General features: G+C 37.4%; 1 protein-coding gene across 2 annotated transcripts in view; it reads right to left on the reverse strand.

Annotated features, from left to right (window-relative positions):
• The window catches only part of LOC114145485 (alpha-1,6-mannosylglycoprotein 6-beta-N-acetylglucosaminyltransferase B-like), a 116,904-nt gene that overhangs the window by 48,238 nt on the left and 48,029 nt on the right, over nt 1-20,637 (reverse strand). For both annotated transcript variants that reach the window (XM_028019088.1, XM_028019087.1), the window contains exons 6-8: nt 20,428-20,607; nt 15,191-15,355; nt 4,024-4,193 (exon numbers count right to left, since the gene is read on the reverse strand). In XM_028019088.1, coding sequence (XP_027874889.1) covers nt 4,024-4,193; nt 15,191-15,355; nt 20,428-20,607 — 515 coding nt within the window. The remainder of the gene's footprint in view (nt 1-4,023; nt 4,194-15,190; nt 15,356-20,427; nt 20,608-20,637) is intronic.

Below are 20,637 nucleotides of genomic sequence, written 5' to 3' on the forward strand. Positions count from 1 at the left end.
ATCTGGCTGACACACAGCTGATTGATGTACTCTCTTTGTTTAAACCTTTCCTTTACCATGCAGGTAAAAGCTGCAAGTTGAAAGCTACACTCTCTTGATTCTAAACTTACAGCAGAACTCCTCAAATAGTGGGGCATGCCTGTGAGGCATTTCATGCTTAAACAACAAGCCTCCAGTCAGTAGGTGGCAGCAGTGCTCAAACTGATCAACAGGCAAGCTGTTCACCCAATAGAAGAAATAGCATGTACAGGCAAACTAGTGTACTGAACTGATGGAGGAAAAGAGACAGAGAAGTTTGTATCAGTATAGAGACCTAGGGGGTGGAGATACAGGGCCAGAAAAGAACAGAAAATATGCCAACGCCTACATAGCTCTTTGGTTCAATGTGAATGCGAAGTTTTATGCACCTTTCCTCACTCCTGATAAGATAGAATACAATTTAATTAGGGTGTTTTTTTTTACATTTCTCTACCTTTTTGAAAATTAATAAGTTGAAAAAGTTGACAGCTAACCAATATTTATAGTGTGAAAACATTTAGAATGTTATTGTGCTCAGTCTGAAAATGCACATCCAATAAATCATTTGGACTTTTTCCATTTTGAGAATCACACACTGAGCAGTCTTGATTGAATGTACCAGACTGAGTTAAAACCCCTTAATTATTTTATTTATTTATTAGGTTTTTTTGATAGGGACAGACACACATTAACATAGACAAACTCAACAGAACAGCAGTCCCTTGGTTGTATCCTAGTGCTTTACAGTGTAAGCTAATTTGAAGCACTTTTAAAACAACGTCCAAGTTCAGTTTACCCACTGACTAACATGAAATCCTTTTTTGAGGTGACAGTTAATCATGTTGTGTTATCTTAAATTACTATCATTTCACTTTCCAATAGTTCTTAGATATAGTGTTTAAGACTTAAAACAATAAAATGAACTGCAACAACTTAAAATTGAAGTTGTTGCAGAAAAAAAGCGGAGCGTGACAGAAAATAATTGAGAGCCACTGACTTGCAGCATTTAGGATGAAAAACTTTATATAAATACTTTTGTATTCATTTAGCACAAATTCAGTTGATTCAGATCAAAGTTCTACTGAAGAAAAGTCCTTTTCAATTGCCAAGAAGCTTAAGTCTCTATGGGACTTTTTGGTCAACACAGTAACTAATGTCCAGCCACCTGTTCTCAGTGCTGACCGGTAACTATAAAACACAAGTTTGGACCTAATCATCCCCACAGCGGTCAATTACAGCTGTGCTGTGTACCCAAGAACAACTCTCAAAGGTAGTCAGAAAAGCAGGCAAAATCACTAGTTGGCAACCAAAATCGCATGCTTGCACATGGCAATCCAGACACACACACACACACGCACACACACACACACACACACACACACGCACACACACACACACGCAGTGTAGGGAAGATGAGAAATACATAAACTAATTTATTTGCCATAGCATACATATATTAGTCTGTGCAGCAGTGGAAAGAGAACATAAGGCCTCTTATACACCAAGCTTACGTCAAGAACCAGCAGGGATGACAGGACCCTCTGCTGTGTGTCCTCATGTCGCCAACTTCCAGGAAAATAAATTGCACTTGAACACGTTACAGAAATGACCTCCAAATGCCAGCCTCGGTGTGCACCTGTGCAAGAGGACGCAAGTTATCACTACAGAAAAGGATGGTGTAAAAATGGAACACTGTTTGTAGGTTGTACCATTTTCATGTGCAACATTGATGTAGCTCACTTCTGTAGATTTTAATAAGTTTATAGCACATTTAAGGTTTGGGTTTTAATCTTTTACAAGGTACTTGAGATTCAATAAGGAAAAACAATAAAGGTTCTTTCAAAAAGCCAGGAACTGTTAACTGTTAGTTGTTTTTTATATAATGTATATGTAATGACATGGATTGATGCTGCATAAATAACCAGACCTGAATTGACCCAGAATAATAAAAAAAAGTGTGTATTGAATCTCCCAGCTGTATATGTAACCCTGTCCACACTTACCCCTCTGGGGAGGCCAGGACCCATTTGGGTCCTTTTAATGTCTTTTTAATGTTTTAATAGCCAACATTTTTCCTGTCATTATGCTAATGGAATTAAGTTTTTCAGAAGGTATTACAATATGTTGGATCAAGGCAAAAAACCCCCCTCAGAAACAAACTCAGTCTACTGTTGCTCAGACGGTTCAGCTGCTGGGCGAAATCGCTGTTTGGACTGAGAGGCTGAATGAATTTGTAATGGCTTTTACATACTTTGCTGCTGAATTAAATAAAGAACAGAATAACAACATAGAAAAAAACATATTTTGCACATGGCATAAATACTTTAATTGTTGTTAATTGCTTTAATTCCCAAAACGTTCCACAGTGGTAGCAGAAAGTAAACAATCTATTCTCATGCTTTTCAAACCAAGGCTAATGCAAGGCTGCTGGTGTTGATCTTGACCCGTGAAAAAGTGCTCGACTCTGTAATTACACATCACTAAAGCACTGAAATATGGGACGGGACAGTATGTTCCCACTAGTGAAAGATTGTGAATTGTCTTTCAAGCCTCATTGGTTTCTCTTAATTGATTTGATCAGTGATGCAATAAGTGAACCGAGTTTTTACATTATTATCAATAACATGTTGGTGTCAAGGTCCCTGGGAGAGGAATTACAGTCCTACAGTTGCTTTAAGGGTTTTAATGAACAGATCAATAAACCAGCTTCCACGGTTTGCACAGAATACAAGACAAGAACAAAATAACTGGTCCTAAATTAGAGTTGAAGTTGGACTTTGTGCAGAATGATTCAGTTCTATAGACCCATATTAAAACATTAATGAGCCATCTCCATTCAAGATGACATCCTGTGAGTTTTATTCTCAGTCAAGACCATAAAGTAGATTGCATAAACTAGACAGAGCAAGCCTGGAGGATTTTTTTCTCCAGGTTGGCAGATGTAGATCCATCTGCTTGTCTCTGTGTTGGATCTACTGCTGTATCAGTCAGCAGAAACATATAGGGATGCTGACACAAGATAAAAAGACCAAGGAACGTGATCCCATCATCAATATGAGCTCAATATAGAGACAAATCAACAGGACTTTAGCATCCTCTAGCTTAATCTTTGGGCTAAGTGGAAATGAGGCCTGATTAGATTGCAGAGTTCTTTCACATTCAGGATTGACAATCTGCAGCGTATTCACAAAAGCAACTACTAGTGTTCTTATTAGAGAGATTTGACATTGTAAGTATAGAAAACAGAGAGCCTCTTGTACGACCACATTATTTTTAACAGCTGATTTTCGAAATGTATGGCTAGTGACAAGCACCAGGTCCTCTGTAGTGTTTCAAAGATTATGTGGATGCAGAAAAAAGAAAATCTGAATAGTTCATCATTGCTCTCGGCCTTAATGTAACAGATTTGCTGCAGGAACGCTGTCGCCCTATAAGCTGATACTGCAATGTACAGTAACAATGTTAGCAAGTATTAAGTCAACAGTTGTTTCAATCATAATGTTGTAAAGACTTTTTGTATTTGTACGGTTCAGCCTACAAATTGAAACACCTCCCATCTATGTAAACGCACTTCAAAGACTCATTTCAAGTCTTGGATTGTCGGTTTGCAATGCCTACCACCTGTTAAAGACATAGAAGTGTTTTAGACTAAAATAGAAATATTTTAATGGCTAATATTTAATATCACAAAAACCTGTTGCTATAGTTCGTGAAAGATGCAAGCAGAAGAAGCAGGGCCAATACGAGGTGAGAGAAGTCAGACTGGAAGTAATTTACATCCAAATTCCAAAGATCTTCTTTTATATACAAGTCAAATGCTAGTTTTGCATACAAGTTAAATATGTGACACATCTGTTTTTTTTTATTTCTGTAAAGTAAATAAAGATTTTCGCAATACCCATTAACACATTGTGTCATTTCTGTGCTAGACCTTTTTGATTTTGTAAGACACCCTTTAAAGAAAATAAAAGAAAAAGAATGTTTGGCTGTAAATATAGAACTTACCCTTGAAGCTCTTTAACCGACATGGAGATCTTGAGGTTGTGTCCCAGAACATGAAGGGCAGTCAGGATGTCGGCCCACTGGACCATTTCCCCTAACGGTCCCCCCTTCAGCACCTTTGGGCTGAAAACATCCCCAGATTCCTCTGTTAGGAATCCCACATGGATTAGGATCTGAAAGGGGGAAAAAGTATATTGTAATGGAAGGAGCTTTACAGAGATGTGTGGAAAATAACCACAAAAACTCTCTTTTGCCTTCAGAACATGTATGTGCATTCATGATACTTTTCATAGTATTCTTCTGGTAGACTGAATGAGAACAGAATTCAGTGGATTCAAGGGTGTGTATTGTATAGTACCAGCTGCTTAAACAGATAATATACACACATAAAACCTATAAGCAGCTACAAATTGTTGATGACATACATAACAGTTTAAAAACAACAGAACACCAAAGTTATTGAACATCTTACAGGCCTCAATGTGCTGTTTTGATTCAAAATGTTGATGGAGGTGGGTACAAAAGAGTATTTAAGGCAGTCCAAATAAATATTATCAGGGATGTTCATAATCTATTAAACTGTTATCAGTTAGAATAATTAGAGAATAGGATATGAAATGCAGTCTGAAAATTCAAAGATTTTATCAGATTTTATCCATATCTGGGAAATGCTGTATATTTAAGCTTTATACTTTTCCACATTTGATAGAAACATGAGAAAATTCTCAATTGGTTCCAATTTTTTAAAAAACTTTTATACAAAAGAATAAAACAAGAACAAAATGTAAAGCACATGCACCAACATTTATTTAATCAACATAAAGATGTATTTCAACCAGTAACACACTGTTGCTTGTTTTTTCAATGAGTAAATCTAAAACATAACAATGACTGCAAAAAACACCAATCCTGACTTTAAACTACACTTCCAATCTAAACTTTTCATTGCAAATTAAATCCACTTTTAGCCTTTCTTATACTTAGGTCTACAAGTTTAAGTATATACTTAAGTATAAGTGGTTTTGTTATGGCTCAATAGGACATCAGTCACTACAAATGGTGCTGTGTCCGGATATGGGAGAGTGGGTGTGTGTATTTGGAACGGCTTAAAGATATAATATTAATTCTTCCTTCATTTGCTTGATCGAGTGTTATCATTCCAAACATTTGTATCATTGTTATGACCTTCACAGCATGTGACATAGTTTGTTCAAGGACCATGAAGTCAGATGAATAAATGAATGGATTGCTACATTGTTGTAGCTACTCTGATAACATTGATATTCATTCAGAAGATTTTATGATTAAGCTCTGTTTCCCAGCCTCCGCTCCTTTGTTGACATTTTAAAATCCCAGTGTTTTGAACCTTGAGTTCAGCCAAGCTGACATGATGTGTGCTGTCTCTATTTTTCCAAACAGGTGTCTGAGTAGCTGTAAAAGTAATTCACCAAAGTGTCATGACTTTGAAGTAGTCGATACCAATCTCTTGGTCTAAAATGTAAGAGAGTGTTTTTAAAAACTGGGATGACTTGTGATCCTGAAACTCTTTTCTTGTTTGACAGTTCAGTGGGTGTGTCATTACATGTCAGCAGTACAGATGAGCACTCAGCAGTGCACCCCTACACTTCATAGGTGTAAGTGGCTGTAATTTGGAAAGAGGCTAGAAGAATTCTGCAGGTTCTCTCCACTCACATCGACATTAAAAAAAGGTGTTGTTCTAAATGATCTGAAATTAAAGATTGTAAGGAAGGATAGAAAAAAGGGTGTTCAAAATAGCATGTTTTGTGATCATAAAAATAACTTCTTACACACAGAGTATAATCTGTTATTATGAAGTTAACTAATCCAACATTTTTAATGACTTTGAGGATTAGAATTATTCAAATCCCAAACTCTTCAAAAGGAAAAAAAATGTAGAAAATGAAGATTAATTCCCTGAAATCCCCAGTGAATTATCTCTCCATGCGCCAAAGAACTTGGATGCACAGAGGGAAAAAAAAAATATCCACCATCATGGACATTAGTGCACAGCTCATTTCACTTGAACCATATGCCAAAACAGATATCCACTACAACAGATTCTTTGCAGTCCCAAGTGAAAACTGTGCTTTAAAAATAATTATATAGAACATTTAAAGGAGTTATCCCAATTAATATGTGGCATTTTTTCAGTGTTGGACCAACAGGGCATAGTTTTGTCAAACACATCTAGTTAACAGCTGCATAATTACTGTGACCCACTGGGAATTGAGCAACACGTTACTTTTCACAGTGGATTAAGCATAGCTATGTCCAAACGGTGCTCTGCTGAGTAATCCTGATTAACCAACGCAGCATGATCACATCCAGCTGCTTCTACTGGCAAACAGATCCCATAACTTGGACCGTGAAACATGCATAATGAGCTTAAGGCCAACCGAGGGATGTTTGCCAGCAAGTTTGCATTTTACTTCACTCCACTTGTATATGAATGTGCCCTGTGTCTGTAATTTTGCAAATCTTAAATAAGATTAAAACAAGTAACTATCCAAAGCTTGCAAAGAACTCCACTAATTCAAATCTCCTTTCCTAATTGTTTTATGAAGCACTAATACTGAAATGAAAAATCAAATGAATGCCCATGCACAGGAGAACATGCAGCACCATTGTACGACACAAATTATAACACCAAAATCAATACCTTTCATCTTCTGTAACACATTTTTTAAATATGCTAATGGGCAACAGAACAGACTGAGAACAAAGTTGTTCTTTTTTTACATGACTGAGTTGCATCTCATGTCATGTTTGTGTCCCATGTTTACGCTCTTTAACACTTTTCAGTGTTTACCACCTCCCCAGGGAGCCATCTGGCTCTTTTGCTGCTAAATGCCTCAGCAGATCTCTGTAAATATGAGGAACGGCATGTCCAACTGGGGATTTTTCGGTTTCTATCTCCCATTAAAATCTCTATAAACAATCAAAAAAATGTTTAAAGAGCTAACAATGTACAAAATATTACATATGTACACAGGTGAGTGTTATACTTCTTTTTAGAGTGGCCCTGATATTCTCTTGTCACCTACAATGTACCTAAGCTGCACAAAAAAAAAAGAGAACAATGATATGTACGCAGCTGAGTGGCGCTCCAGTGAAACCCCATCTGGCATGCAAAATCCCCTGATTTAATAAACCTGCTCTATTAAGTTCTGCTTCATAAAAGAGATAAGTGAAACTAAATTAGAGTTTGGATGGCAGATGGCAAAAGTAAGAATGCATGACGCCAATACTGCTCACACTCAGCTTCTTCCTGGTGTTAGGTACAGGGTGTTTCTTTTTTTTTTTTAAAAAAAGCAAAAACTATGCAAAAGGGATGAATCTCACATACAGCGAGTTGTTTATAGCTCGTGGAGTAAAATAAGGATTATCCATTTTATACGAGCAGAGCAGCTATGGAAAGGTAAAAAAAAAAAAATCCCTAAAAAGCATTTCAGTTATGAAATAAAATTGCATTTCTCATGTCTGGTAGATATCAATAAAATAAATCCACAATTGAAATGCAGAATTTTAGAGGTTTTTGATATGGACAATGTGGCTAATTTCCCAGGGTGCCACATCCCTAGGGGCAAAATTGCTGTTTGATTTGTAGCTTCTGTTTGAGCACTTCTTTAAAGGGCCTAAGACATAGCATAGAGCCAAAATTATCCCTCAATTCAGGGGTGCAGCGGTGGTGCAGGGGTAAACCACAACCCAAGTATGGAGGCCTCAGTCACTTTGCTGGGTCCTCTGATTACCTCAAAAACAGTGCAAAGAGAGCAGGTTTCCAAAGTAGATGATCTGCATTAAGGCTGCTGCAATATTTTGACTTTGCGTCACCAAGTACGGAGAATCAGACGCAGTGGCGTAAGGTAGGCCACTGGTGGCAGTAAGACATGTTCTCTGGAGTGAGAAATCGTGTCTGAGAATCTAACGGGCGTGCATAGGTTTGTCTGCTGCCAGGAGAACAGCACTCGCCTGATGGCATGGTGTTAAGTTTAAAGTTTGGTGCAGAAGGGATTATTGTGTGGGGGTGTTCTTCAGGAGTTGGACTAAGCCACTTAGTTCCAGTAAAGTAGGTTCATATGTGTGAAACTAGATGAGTTCATACTTTTGGGAATATAATATATTTACTCAGGGACCTGAAAACACAGATAAACAGGGAGAAAATACCACCGTTCAGAGCAAAACTTTTCTCTCTGGGAATCCAGTCACAGAAGAGAAGCCGGTGCTGTTTTGCTCTGGATATTTCTCTCACATGGCAGGTGTGCGTGAGCGTGAAGACAGATTTTGAATGGTTTGTTCTTGTGTATGTGTTTCACGTAGACATGTATCAATAACCTCTTGTCAGAGACCTGCGTGCAATTCAGTGTTGATGTTTACTCACTCACCGGGAACACTGGGATTCTTTAAAGGTCTGGAGTTCATTTCTGCTTTAAAATTCCTACAGGTATCGAATGTGAAAAAGTTCTCCACGGATGTAACCACATATACAAATCTTCAGTCAACCTTATGATCCTTTACATGCGCACATCAGGGTTCTTCTAACATCCACCTCATTAGCATTTCCTGCCATAAAAAACACGATGTACTCTGTTTTTCTGAAAGCTTGTAAAAGCCTATGTAAATAAACTCTTGTGTGGTTTGCCTTCTAACGTGAGGAGCATTTAATGCCATTTCAGTATGTGCCTAAGTGAAGTCTTTGGAAAAACTGGAAAGCTGAAGAGGCTCTCATGTATGAGGTGATACTCCACTCTGATCCACTCATCACGGAGAGGCTAATAACAGACAAATGCTAATGTATGTCCCAGCATCTGTTGGCCCAGAAAATCACATGAATGTAGGCGTGTGTGTGTGTACGAAATCCCTCTCATTCACGCACCATGGCCTTTAAAGAAGGTTGCACAACCCAGGTGGCAACACAAGCTGGCACTGCCATCCAACAGCGCTCTAACCTCAACCTCACCTTCTCTCTAATGCATCTTCCATGATGTACAGTAGAATTTACACAGGCAAAAGTTTAATAATTCTAGATCATGACAAAGTAGCACTGAAGGAAGCATTATACATGGCTTTAATTTGTTTTACAAATGAAAGCCTGAAAAGTCCAGTTCAAGCAATTGCTTTAGAAGTCTACTTTGCAACTAGAACTACTAGAAAGTAGAAGCATAAAGCCCCTAAATTGAAAGGTCAGGCATGGAAGAGCATTTTCACAAAAGCTCAGTGGTTTCTCTGGAGGAGCTGCAGAGATTTATAACTATACAATGCTGGAATTTATTGACAATTTTATTTTTTAGATGAAATGTGGAAAAAGAAGTCCCATCTGACGTTTGTCACATAAGTAAGTAAGGAAGATAGCAAACATGTCAAAGAAGGTCTGGTAGTTTGTTGAAACCCGTATGTAAATTATTTTTGCTCAACATGTAAAATGGTATGTGTGGAACAAAAGGAACGCTGCATATAATCCTGACTACACCTTCCCGATCTTTAATGGTTGTGGCAGCATCATGCTAAGACGGTTTTCTTCAGCAGGAACAGGGAAGCTGATTGATTGGGGAGACTGAAATAAATAAAAGCTAACAAAAAATTCCTAATTTGCTAAACAAAAAATAAATAAATAAATAAAAATAATAATAAAATCACTTAAAATCCCAATAAAATACACCAACCTGTGTAATTGTAATGTGATAAAAGGTGAAATTGTTTAAACAGTATAGATATTTTGAAGGCATGGTACATGATTTTACCCTTCATAATAATAATCATGTTTGGTCATTATCATTGCCATAGTTTCTTCCTTGTTCCTTCACACGTTTCTGCTCCTCCCTCCACCCTTCCTCCTCACTTCCTTTCATATTCCATTAGTCTCAACGCTGTCTGCACTCAATCAGTATGAGGTCAATTAACCCTCAAGAGGGTAGACATACGGAGAAGGCAAATTAACAGTTTGGCACAAGCTGCAAAACACACTAAATGTAGAAGCAAAGATGCACACCAAGACACTGGCTGGGAGACAAAAACTAACAAGATGTACTGTAGGCAGTGAACGGAGAGTATATTTTAAACAAAAGGTAAAGATCTTTAAAACTCCACAATAATCTCTAAAGTGTTTTTACATTCTTGTAAAGTTTTACTGAATATTTCTTTGCTGATGTCTTGGAAAACAAATCGGCTAAATTGGAACAACTATGATACAAAGTGGTCCTTCATTGGCCTGGTTTCTCTTTGTTTAGTGCACATTTTGATCCAGTTTTAGCATGTAATCTTCTTGGATACACAACTATCACGAAGGATAGTGTATCTGATTAACCTTAAATACAATTCAGTTAGACTAGACTAGAGCTTTGAACAATAGTCCGACTATGTACACAATCTGTAGTTTTTCTTCTTTTTCTTTTTTTTTAACAAGTAATCTGCAAACATATCTTTAAATAATGGTTGGTTATGGCTGGAGGCAGATTGTATGAAACAAAAGATTAAAATCTTAACAAACAAATTACATTGAGCAGAACTGGAATCAAAAACCAAAAGACAAAACAAACACACAAAACATGCAAACAAAGCAATTCCATGGCATATTTAGGGAGCAACAAACAAATGGTTGCAGGTCAATTGGGAGAGAAAAGCAGGTAACTGAAACAAATCAAAACTGAGGAAACTTGTTAACACATAACATGAACCAAAGGCAACTATTGAATCTGAAATGATCAGAAGCACAAAAACAAAACCATGGGACTAAAAAGATGACCAAAAATACAATGTTAAACATATTACAAAAAAATCCCTAATGGACTTATAGGGAACACTTATTCAAAGGTAAAGACACTGTTAATAAAATAATGTTTATAAATGTGTTATCTATCAAAAGATTTCATAATAAATAATAATCCACAAACCGGTGTAAAACAACTCTCAGTACAATTTGGATATGCATTATATGGGTGTTCTCAGCAAATTTGTAACAACTGTGATAGAAAATAGCACTTAAGGTTTGAACAAAGGGAATATCAGCTGTACTTAGCAATAAAATTTCTTCCTCGTTTTCCATGAAGTACCTATAGCAAGTCAAAGGCACACACAGCCAACATACATCCTCATTTCCTGCACTTTTCCTCTCACCTCTGATCTTCTTTGTCTTCATTTTTACCTCTGCTTTGTTAATTTATTCTCTTTCTGAATAAACGCTCTGCTCGAGAATCAAAGAGAAAGGCAAACGGGGAGAGTCAACAAAGCCCCACTGGAATAGCTAAGAATTTATACTCAAGCAGAATGCAGAACTTGTGACTTGAAGAAGACATTGTGTAGAAGACAAACTGCGAGAGAGAGAGCCTGGCTGGAGCTAAAATAGATCAATGTTTTATTTGCCAGGGGTCAAAGCTAATTAAAGTAGAAAACTTGTGTCAAATTATTCTGATATATGTGGTACTGTGGAATAATAGTTGTGCTCTTCAATATTTCTTCTGTTTCATTATTTTGTTGCAATTAGAAGTCTATGCTTATCAAAAAATATTATTTCACACAATCTTCCAATCTTTTCCTATGTGAAAATTCACAGCCTGTTACCCTAAACGTGATCATTTCTGTGCTATTCTTTGCAGCAACAATTAGTAACAATTACTGGTCTGTGATAACTGGAAATGAGTCTTTAATATTGTGGCTAGGGTTGTGCAATATCAGAAAGTCATGCAATGAATGGTAAAATTAGCAATGGTGGTATGAGTTGCGATATATGCCTCTTTTCTTCGTTCCTTTCTCATCTGTGCTTCCTACACTTAGAGATCAGTCTGGTATGAGCATCTTCTGCCTTGAGTGTCTGTCAATGTGAGTAAATATTACATTAGCATATAAAATTCAAGATCATAACATTTGAAATATTAGCCAACAGTTTTTCCACTTCAAATAGTGATTTTCAACTTGAGTATTGCACACACTGACATTCCGATAACAATATATTCACAACATGTTGTGCTCCCCTAATTTTGTCTCACTCATTTTTGTAGAATTAGTTAAACTTAGGAAGGTTTCCAGCCATGACCATAAAATCACACCAGCGCATCTCAAATGAACTCAAATTAACCTATTTTTGAACAATTTAGAAAATGGAGCTGTTCTTTGGTCTGCCTTTGCACTTGAGTTTAAGATTACAAGATAATAGTCTAAAAATTGTCCTTCAGGATTTTCTACTATGGAGTAGGATTCATGGTTCCATCAATTAGCTATCCAGCTACCACAGCAGCAAAGAAACCCCAAACCATCACACTACCTATGCTAGACTATCTCTGATATTATTTTTCTGAAATGCTGTTGTAGTGTTAAACCAGATGTAACAGTGCTTCCCCCTTCTTAAGACTTCAACTTTTGTCTTGTCATTCCCCAGAATATTTTCCTAAAAGATTTCAAAATTATCAAGATGTATTTTGGCAAATGTATGACAAGCCTTTCTGCTGATTTTAGTCAGAAGTCTCCATGGATCCAATTTTTCTCCAGTCTCTTTCTCATTGTTGAATCATGTGGGTGTATAAAGCATTGTATAAATAAAGCTGGTATGGCATGAGCCATGATGTGTTGCTTGTTGAGATCTCTAATTACTTCATGGCAAACACAAGTCACATATGTCATAGTGTAAGCTAACCGAAAATCTGAAAATCTTTTGTTGTGAAAGCACCAGCAGCACTTTATCAAATGTAATCAGCTAAATTCAAGTAACTAAATCCTCTCAGTGCATTGTTAGAACCAAGAATATCCATATGGTCACTGAAGGTTATTCCAACCATATCAACTTATTTTAGGACAGGAAGACATTTTTAGAAAGGAAGAGTAGATATTGTGCTCATTGTGCACTCTTGTATTGTAGTAATTTATCAATAAAAATCTCAGCTAAAATATTATGAATTTCCTCAGCGAGCATTGAAACAGAGACAGATCAGTGATTTTGTTACTATTTAGTAAAGTAAGATGGTAAATTCCTTTTTTAACTGTATATTTTAAGCCTGTTCTTAATGGAAAAAGCCACACGGTCTCTCAGGAACGGCTTCTTTCTCATCACAGTAGCATATGAGTCCCTTCTCACCCCTCATCAATCCTCTCCTAATCCATATTCTACAGTGCCATCCATCCCTCTGTTGTACTGCCTTTCTTGTCTCATTCTTTTCCCTGTAGCACTGGCATATGCTTGGGACCATGTCATAATCCCAGTCATTCATCATCATTCTACCTTAGCTCTGCGCCCGCTTCGGTTTCGTCTTAGATTTATTCTCACACGGACTATATTTCTTGCTCTCACACTGTGTCTTTGACATAAATAGCTACCAGCAGGAAGAAGACAAGTCCATTCAGCACAGATACAGTACAACAGAAACCAGAATAAAAAGCAGTTTTCCAATGAGACACTGCAGCAAACTAACTAATAGCATACAAAAGATTTAAAAAACAACAAACTATTAAATTGCCTAAGATTCCCCAACTTCTTGATATTTTTTAGCTTCTTTTTCTATTCAGTCATGTTTTGATGTATAATCCACAGTCTTCTATTTATCTGGGATTGAGTCAAGAAGGTAACAGGGATACTGGATGTGCCTCTGCTCAGTAACACTCTCCAGCTCCTCTGGCTAATCCGAATTTGTTCTCAAACCAGGAAGAATATACACAATAATCCTTCCAGCAAATTCTGGATCAGTCCTGGAGTCTCCAAAGGGAGCTGCTCAGGTGACACATCCTTCAAATGCTCAAACAACTTCAGCTGACTATGGAGAAGCAGCTCTTCTTCTTATTCTCATAGCCGTAGCTGAACACACCAGTACATCAACAGCTTGATCTAACATTTGACTGACCTCTGACCCAGACACTGACCCCCTGTTCCTGATTGAGTAATATCCTTTTATTCTAATTGTGAACCATTACCTCAAAATAAGTGGTCTATAATTAAATTAGAATATTTATGTCCAGGTTTTAACATTCATACATTGCAACAACTGTCTCTATCTAAGACTATTTGCTCTGACTTTTGTGCTTTTATTATAAAACCTTATAAAACCAGTCCAGATTTTTCAAGTGGGCATCACAATGCTCTATACTTGCAAAATTAATTTCACCAAACAAAGCCATGCTGATAGCAACTGGATTAAACTTTTCAAAGCAGACAATCCCTAAACGAGAAACACTTCCACGTTTTATCATCGTCAGATAGGGAGTCATAAGATCTCATTGCAGTGAAATGTACTGCAGCAAAGATTTTAATCAAAAGGACAAGAACCACTATTGTTACTATTGAACTAACTAAAGGAAGACTCGGACAGAAGTGTGCCTGTTTCTTTCACATCACAAACAGCAATGTCACATGAATGTTTGTGGTGCCAACATAACAGAGGCTATACTGTGTATTTCCAGTCGCTGTGAATAACACATACATCAGTGTAATGGTGAAGCACTATTACCATCTCTCTCTATGTCCAATTCTATGGTGTTGGCTTCAGTAATCCTAAGCCTCTTTCACAACTCATTTCTGTCGCAAACCCGCAAAGACAAGCCACGTATGACCTCTGGCAACTCAAAAACATGAGTTAAATTGGCAATATCCCACATATTTGTGGTTTTCAAATAACAAGCCGGTGGGACAGCAGCACGCATAAAATCTGTGTCCTGACTCTCCCTATGCCATTTGTCTTTTTTCAAAACAATAATGGCAGACAAAGTAAGTGAAGTTATCCAGGTATTGAGCAAGTATATGCTTCAAATTTAAATTGTATAACTCACCTTCCTACATAACATGTCTGAAAGGATTTTGAGTGTTGCTAATATTTTAAGCCCTGTAGTGGGTCATCACTGGATTGGTCTTTGACCTGTAAAGAAGTCAGCTGATGTGGGCATGTTAAAAACCTCGCTTGGCGACTTGGGGGCGTACAAGAGGTGGACTGATGTCTAACTCTCTTGCTGCTATGAAACAAATGTAGACGGCAAAAAGGCGACATAATAATGTCTTGACGTTTTTTGTGAAAGGATCCACAGCCTATCTGTGAGAACTGCATGAGAGGATTTGGGTCAGCTAAGCTAAGCCTGGTTACTCCAGAATTAATGAGTTGACAGAAATTAACATGGGAGATCCAGGAGTGTGCAGTGTAATCAGTCCCAGTGCACTGAACTTTATCTAGCGTCTCACCTTCTTCTGGTCCCTCCAACGTTGTCCAAGTTTGGCACCTAGATGGTTTGCAGCCGTTGCCCACTGCTGTGCGAGCCGTCGGATTCTGCGCTTCATGAAGCTAAGAGACTCTTTTCCACCGCCGACCTGATCCAGCAGAACAGAAAGGTCTGTGCGGAAGGCAGCCTGAGAAAATGATGTAAATTAGATTAAATGAAACAATAAATGAGGCAGAAGTGGTAAAAGTTAGGTTACAAATGCTGGAAGCGCCGCCACAGAACCTGGAAATATTATACTTTTCATCTGTGAAGTGCTGAATCCTCAGCCAAGAAAGCAGTGAAAATAATAGTTATTGTAGTCTTTCAAGGTAAATCTTCCTTTATACAATGACAATTCCATAAAGCATGAACCATTTGGCCACATGATTCTCATTTCAGCAGAGAGAGACAGGCAGTCGCTTTCCACCAAACAGAGAATTATTTCAAGGGAGAATGTGACCTTGCTCACTTGGCAGCTTTAGTTTCCCCTGTCACTGAAAAATATGGAGAGATGTCTCAACACAATCCCATGCATTTTTAACTAAAGCTATAAACAGTCAAGATTTCTCTCTGCGGAACAGAACCATGGCACAGTCCCATACCCAAGAGTACTGTAATCCACAATGCAGCTATTCGGGTCACCTGAAGGAAAGGAGACTCTAAGTTTCATCTTCTCTGACACTATGGTAAACCTTTTGAACACACTTTAGTGAATATGCAATAATTATGACAAAAATGACATGATCGGCACTGAAATACGTTTTTGTCCTATTCATCATATATTCGTGCTGCAATGCAATGTAGAAGATTAACTAAATGAATGAAACAGAGAAGCACTACTGCAGACTATCTACAAACTTTATTACAACCACCTGTTGAACTGCTTGATAACAGAAACAGTTAGTCTGCTAATCACATTAAAGAAACTCAATGCACTTAGACAATTAGATGAGACAAAACCAATGTTATTCCAAAAATCAGAAAGGTGAACAAAGACAATTCAGACGTGCTCGTCTTAGCATTCAAGAAACTACAGATCTCTCATGATTTCCACCCACAACCCTCTCCGAGTTTTATTGGAAAAGGTTTAAAATATCATGGTGAGAAGGAGTTGAATGGAGGAAAATATTTTATTGATGTGCGAGGAGAATGTGTAGACTGGTTTGAGACGACAAAATAACTTTTTCTGGCTGCACATCAAACCTTAAAGCAGATGGGCTACAGCAATAGGTGATATCAAGTAGGAGGAATTTGCTAAATGTCAGAAAACTTGGCAAGACCATTTTTTACTTTTTTTGTAACTTTCCTCAAATTCAAAAGTTAACAGATATTTATTCAGTATCATGGCACCACGTTTTCTGGCATTTAGAAAGCAGAAATAATTTTGGGAATTCTAACTAAACTAAAACCAGAAATGTTTGGTCCGATTTAACTTTAAACAGTGAGAAAGAAAATAAGTTGTGTCTTTTTTATTCAGTGTATGTAAATATCTGGTTTCAACTTTAGGTCTACAGGCAGAAGTGGATCTAGCATTAGTATATGTAATAAACTATCTGGCAAATCAATGTCTACATCCATAGCAGTTTATTTAAAAAGTTTGAGATAATTTGAATCAGCAATAAGGTGCAGAGCTTTTTGTTGCTTTAATAAAAAGATAATTTGTATTAGTAGCCAAGAGATAAGATTTTTTTATTTCAACAAAGAGATAGATGGATATGACCTTGGAATTGGCTAACATTGGGTGTTTGTGTTAATATGTGTAGAAGGATGGCGCTAATCTGGTCTTTGACCTCAAAGTTAATGTGGAGGAAAATAAAAAGAGGGGGGAGGATAATGATGATGATGCAGATCCAGCCTGTATTAATTAACAGTGAACAAACAGGCTCAGAAGAAGGTTAACCGTTATGTAGTCGTGAGGTCAGACTGCTCATCCTCTTATTACTCTAGGGCATCTTCAGATGAAAAGGACTCAACCTCGTTTGATTGGTACTATATAATTAGCTTCTTTTAGCATTGATGAATTTCTCTGCAGAGACAGATTGTTTTATTTTTTAGGGAAGATTGTGCTGAAATGATAATGCCAGGCCTTAGTTTGGACAATTTGAGCAGATGGTTGTGTGGGTATGATGATTACAAGGAATATGCAAACTTTGTTGGCAAAAAATGGCTTTAATATAACAACACAGCAGCTTCTAGGGGTTATGTGGATATTTAGGATTTTGAATGTGACAATGCATAAGTTACATTTTCCTTTCTCTAAGTTGGTATGTTAATGAAATATATGTGTTTAACTCAATGAAATCGTTCTCAATGGGCACTAGTTTCCAGTTTTTAGTAAAAACAAGCCTGAAGAGAGATGTCATAAGATGTAAGGTTAAAAAAACAAGAAACATTTCACAATTTCTGGCAATGCTTTCTAAAAGGCACCAAAATAATCTAAACTTTTAGTGGTGTACCTTGCAGAAGCATTTAAATAAATTAAAAAGCAATATATTTCAGTGATTCATTTCAGAAAGCAAAACTGATATCACAGTTTTGATTTCCTTTGCATACAGCTAACCCCCTCCTCCCTAAATTCTCATTTTAAGAAAATGTGATTACCAATATGATTAAAAAAGTAAGTTTTATCAAAGGAGTAATTTATACTGCGTACATAATCTCAGGGAAGACTGCTGACTTAACAGTTGTCCAGCAGACAGTCATGGGCATCCTCCACACAGAGGCTCAGTCCTAAAATGCGATTGCCAAAAAAAGGGCTATTCACAGTGTGAATCCAACTAAATAAATGGAAGGGAAAATGTGTGGTATGCAAAGATGCACAAACAGGGATAACTGCTGAGTTTGGTGGGTGCTGTGACTGGAGTCAGGGCTTAGAGAGCCATCACACAGAGATGCATCGAGAAAATGAGCTACCTCTGTCACATCTCTTGTGTTAAACCTGCTTAACTAGAGATGTCAGAAGTGTTTTCCCTGAGGAACAGAACTGGACTGTTCCTCAGTGGTCCAAACTCTTTTTTTAAGATTAAAGTAAGTTTTCCATTTGATTAAGTTGCAAAGTCAGAAGAAAGAGTTTGTTTTCTGGTTTATTAGTGACAGACCCTTTCAATAACATGTTTAAAATTCAATATTGCTGAGTTTCAGATGATGTAGCATCAACGTCACCCAATGCAGATGGAGGGCAGGAAGTAAGTGCAGCCCATTTATTTCCATTGATCCAGCATCAAAATGTCTGAAGTCAGTGTTCTGTGCAGTTCTTCCAACCGTTCCAATAGAGAGAAAGATAAACGTTATTTTCGTATTTCGAAGGTAGTTGGTCACAAGGAAGTTAATTTTTAAAAAACTTACCGGAAAAAGAGGAGAAAAGTGGATCAACAATCTACAGCTAAAAATAGGCGGTGTGAAAACTAACAATGGCAGAGTTTGCAGCGCCCACTTTCTAACAGGTAATGATCGCATCGTTTAATTGTAATTTATTGGACAGTTACTTGGAAAGACAAGCATTCATATGTAAGGTAAGATATATTATTTTTACGCCCTAGTTCGCTTGTCCTCAAAGTGCTAATGTTGTTAGCAGCTAGCTCAGTGCCGAGTCCCAAACAGAAAATATGTTTATTCAGTGGGACTTTCAAGCTAAAAAAAAAGAAGCTAAATAAATTAAATATAACCTACACAGCCACTGTGACTATTCCCCGAAATAGTTCGTGTCTGGACACGAACTATATTCATGGCCAGACATGGGGAGCGAATCGTTGACCTACATTGGACCTGAATGCAGGTCCTACAACGACTCAACATCAATGTACAACGCCAGCATGAATTTGAACTTAGAAAAGCTAAATAAATTATTTACCATGAGATCGAAGCTCATAGAAATAACATGGGTTAGTTCGTTGTTAGCGATAGCATCGTAGAATAAGTACTTAAATTAAAATAGCACAACTCAGTACTCACCAGGCAGAAACAAGTCGACAGCCATTTAATTCTTCTTTTGATCCTAAATGCTTGACCCAATCGAAACTAAATGATTGTATTCTCCAGGCTTTTGAAAACTTTCTTCTGGCTTGTCGTATAATATGAACTCTACAGCTCCAGATAGTTAGTTTAGTTAGTTATGTGGATCACCTCGACACCTGGTAAATCCTCAAGATTATAAGAGAAATCTTTTTTTTTTTTTTTTTACCGGAAATCTTTTTTTTTTTTTACCGGGATAATACGGATCATATCCTAATTATACGCGTATTTTTTTCGAGATGCCTTGTCTGTTTCAGCTGATTTAGGGTGTGCCGTTGCATGCCAGTTGTTGACATTTTACAGATTTATACTGCAGAAGTGCTTAGTTGTTGCCATCTAGTGGTGGAATTTATGTACTACATTTAAGAGTGCCGTTTTTGATGATGTCATAAAAAGCAAACCAGGCAGAAGAAGACAAAGCATGGTTTGCTCTTAGTAACACTGAAACTTCGATTTAGTTGGTCTTTGAAAGCACTGTTGGTATGTATTCAATTTTTCAATATTTTGTTGACTAAGAATAATTTAGCCATTTGTATAAAGCAATATTTCTTTTATAAGAACTTTTACAGCCTTGAGCTAATTATTTTCTCTGGAGCAAATTTATTGTACTTTTATATGCTGTATTGTTTGCTACTGTGTATTATTTCTGAAAGTTTGTATGTTTATTTCTCAGTTTTACCCTACTTCAACTGGCTTCAGTAAAGAGTCAACGTAAGCACTCTTGTCTGTGTGGTCATTTTGGAGAGGAGTTTATCTGAATGTCGACTCCAACAAGGCGATGGAGGTTGAGGACATGACATAGGCCATTAGCGTTCTCTTCGTGATCAATTTTACTTTGTTTTGAACCGGAGAAATCCACTTCCGGGGCTCCATCTGAATTTCGCGCGTCATCTGGGTCACGTGTTTGAAACCCAGCAATAGTAAGCCACATATCAAGTATTCAGTGTCATTCTTTTGAATGTGCAGCATAAAGCCATAATGTCAGTTGCAGCTTTCAGATAGTGTGTAAGCAGCTGTGTTTCCTGCTACACTGATGTGGTACGTCGACCAAAATCACTTCTGAATTTACTGATCTTCAGCCAGCATCTGGCAGTCTTCACATGATGTTATTATAACTGAATATATTTGTCATTTAAAGCTTATTTAAAACTCTCTGTAGCAGATTACTGAATACAATTTCTGGCTGCTATTTGGGAGTGGTGTCCTTACTTGTCTCTTGGGGGATTTCGTCTGCTGTGTGTGCTGAGTGGGGGTGCTTGTGTGGTTCCTCCAGGGCAATGGGGGGCAGAACCACTCCACTTCACTCAAGTAGATGAGGAAAGAACAGTCTGAACCATCGACACCGTAGAAGGCGTAGCAAGGGTCCGATGTCCACCGAGCACGCATCCACTGGAGGACGTACAGAGAGAAAGTGGACAT

Source organism: Xiphophorus couchianus, chromosome 5, assembly GCF_001444195.1.
Source record: "Xiphophorus couchianus chromosome 5, X_couchianus-1.0, whole genome shotgun sequence".
Classification (NCBI taxonomy): domain Eukaryota; kingdom Metazoa; phylum Chordata; class Actinopteri; order Cyprinodontiformes; family Poeciliidae; genus Xiphophorus; species Xiphophorus couchianus.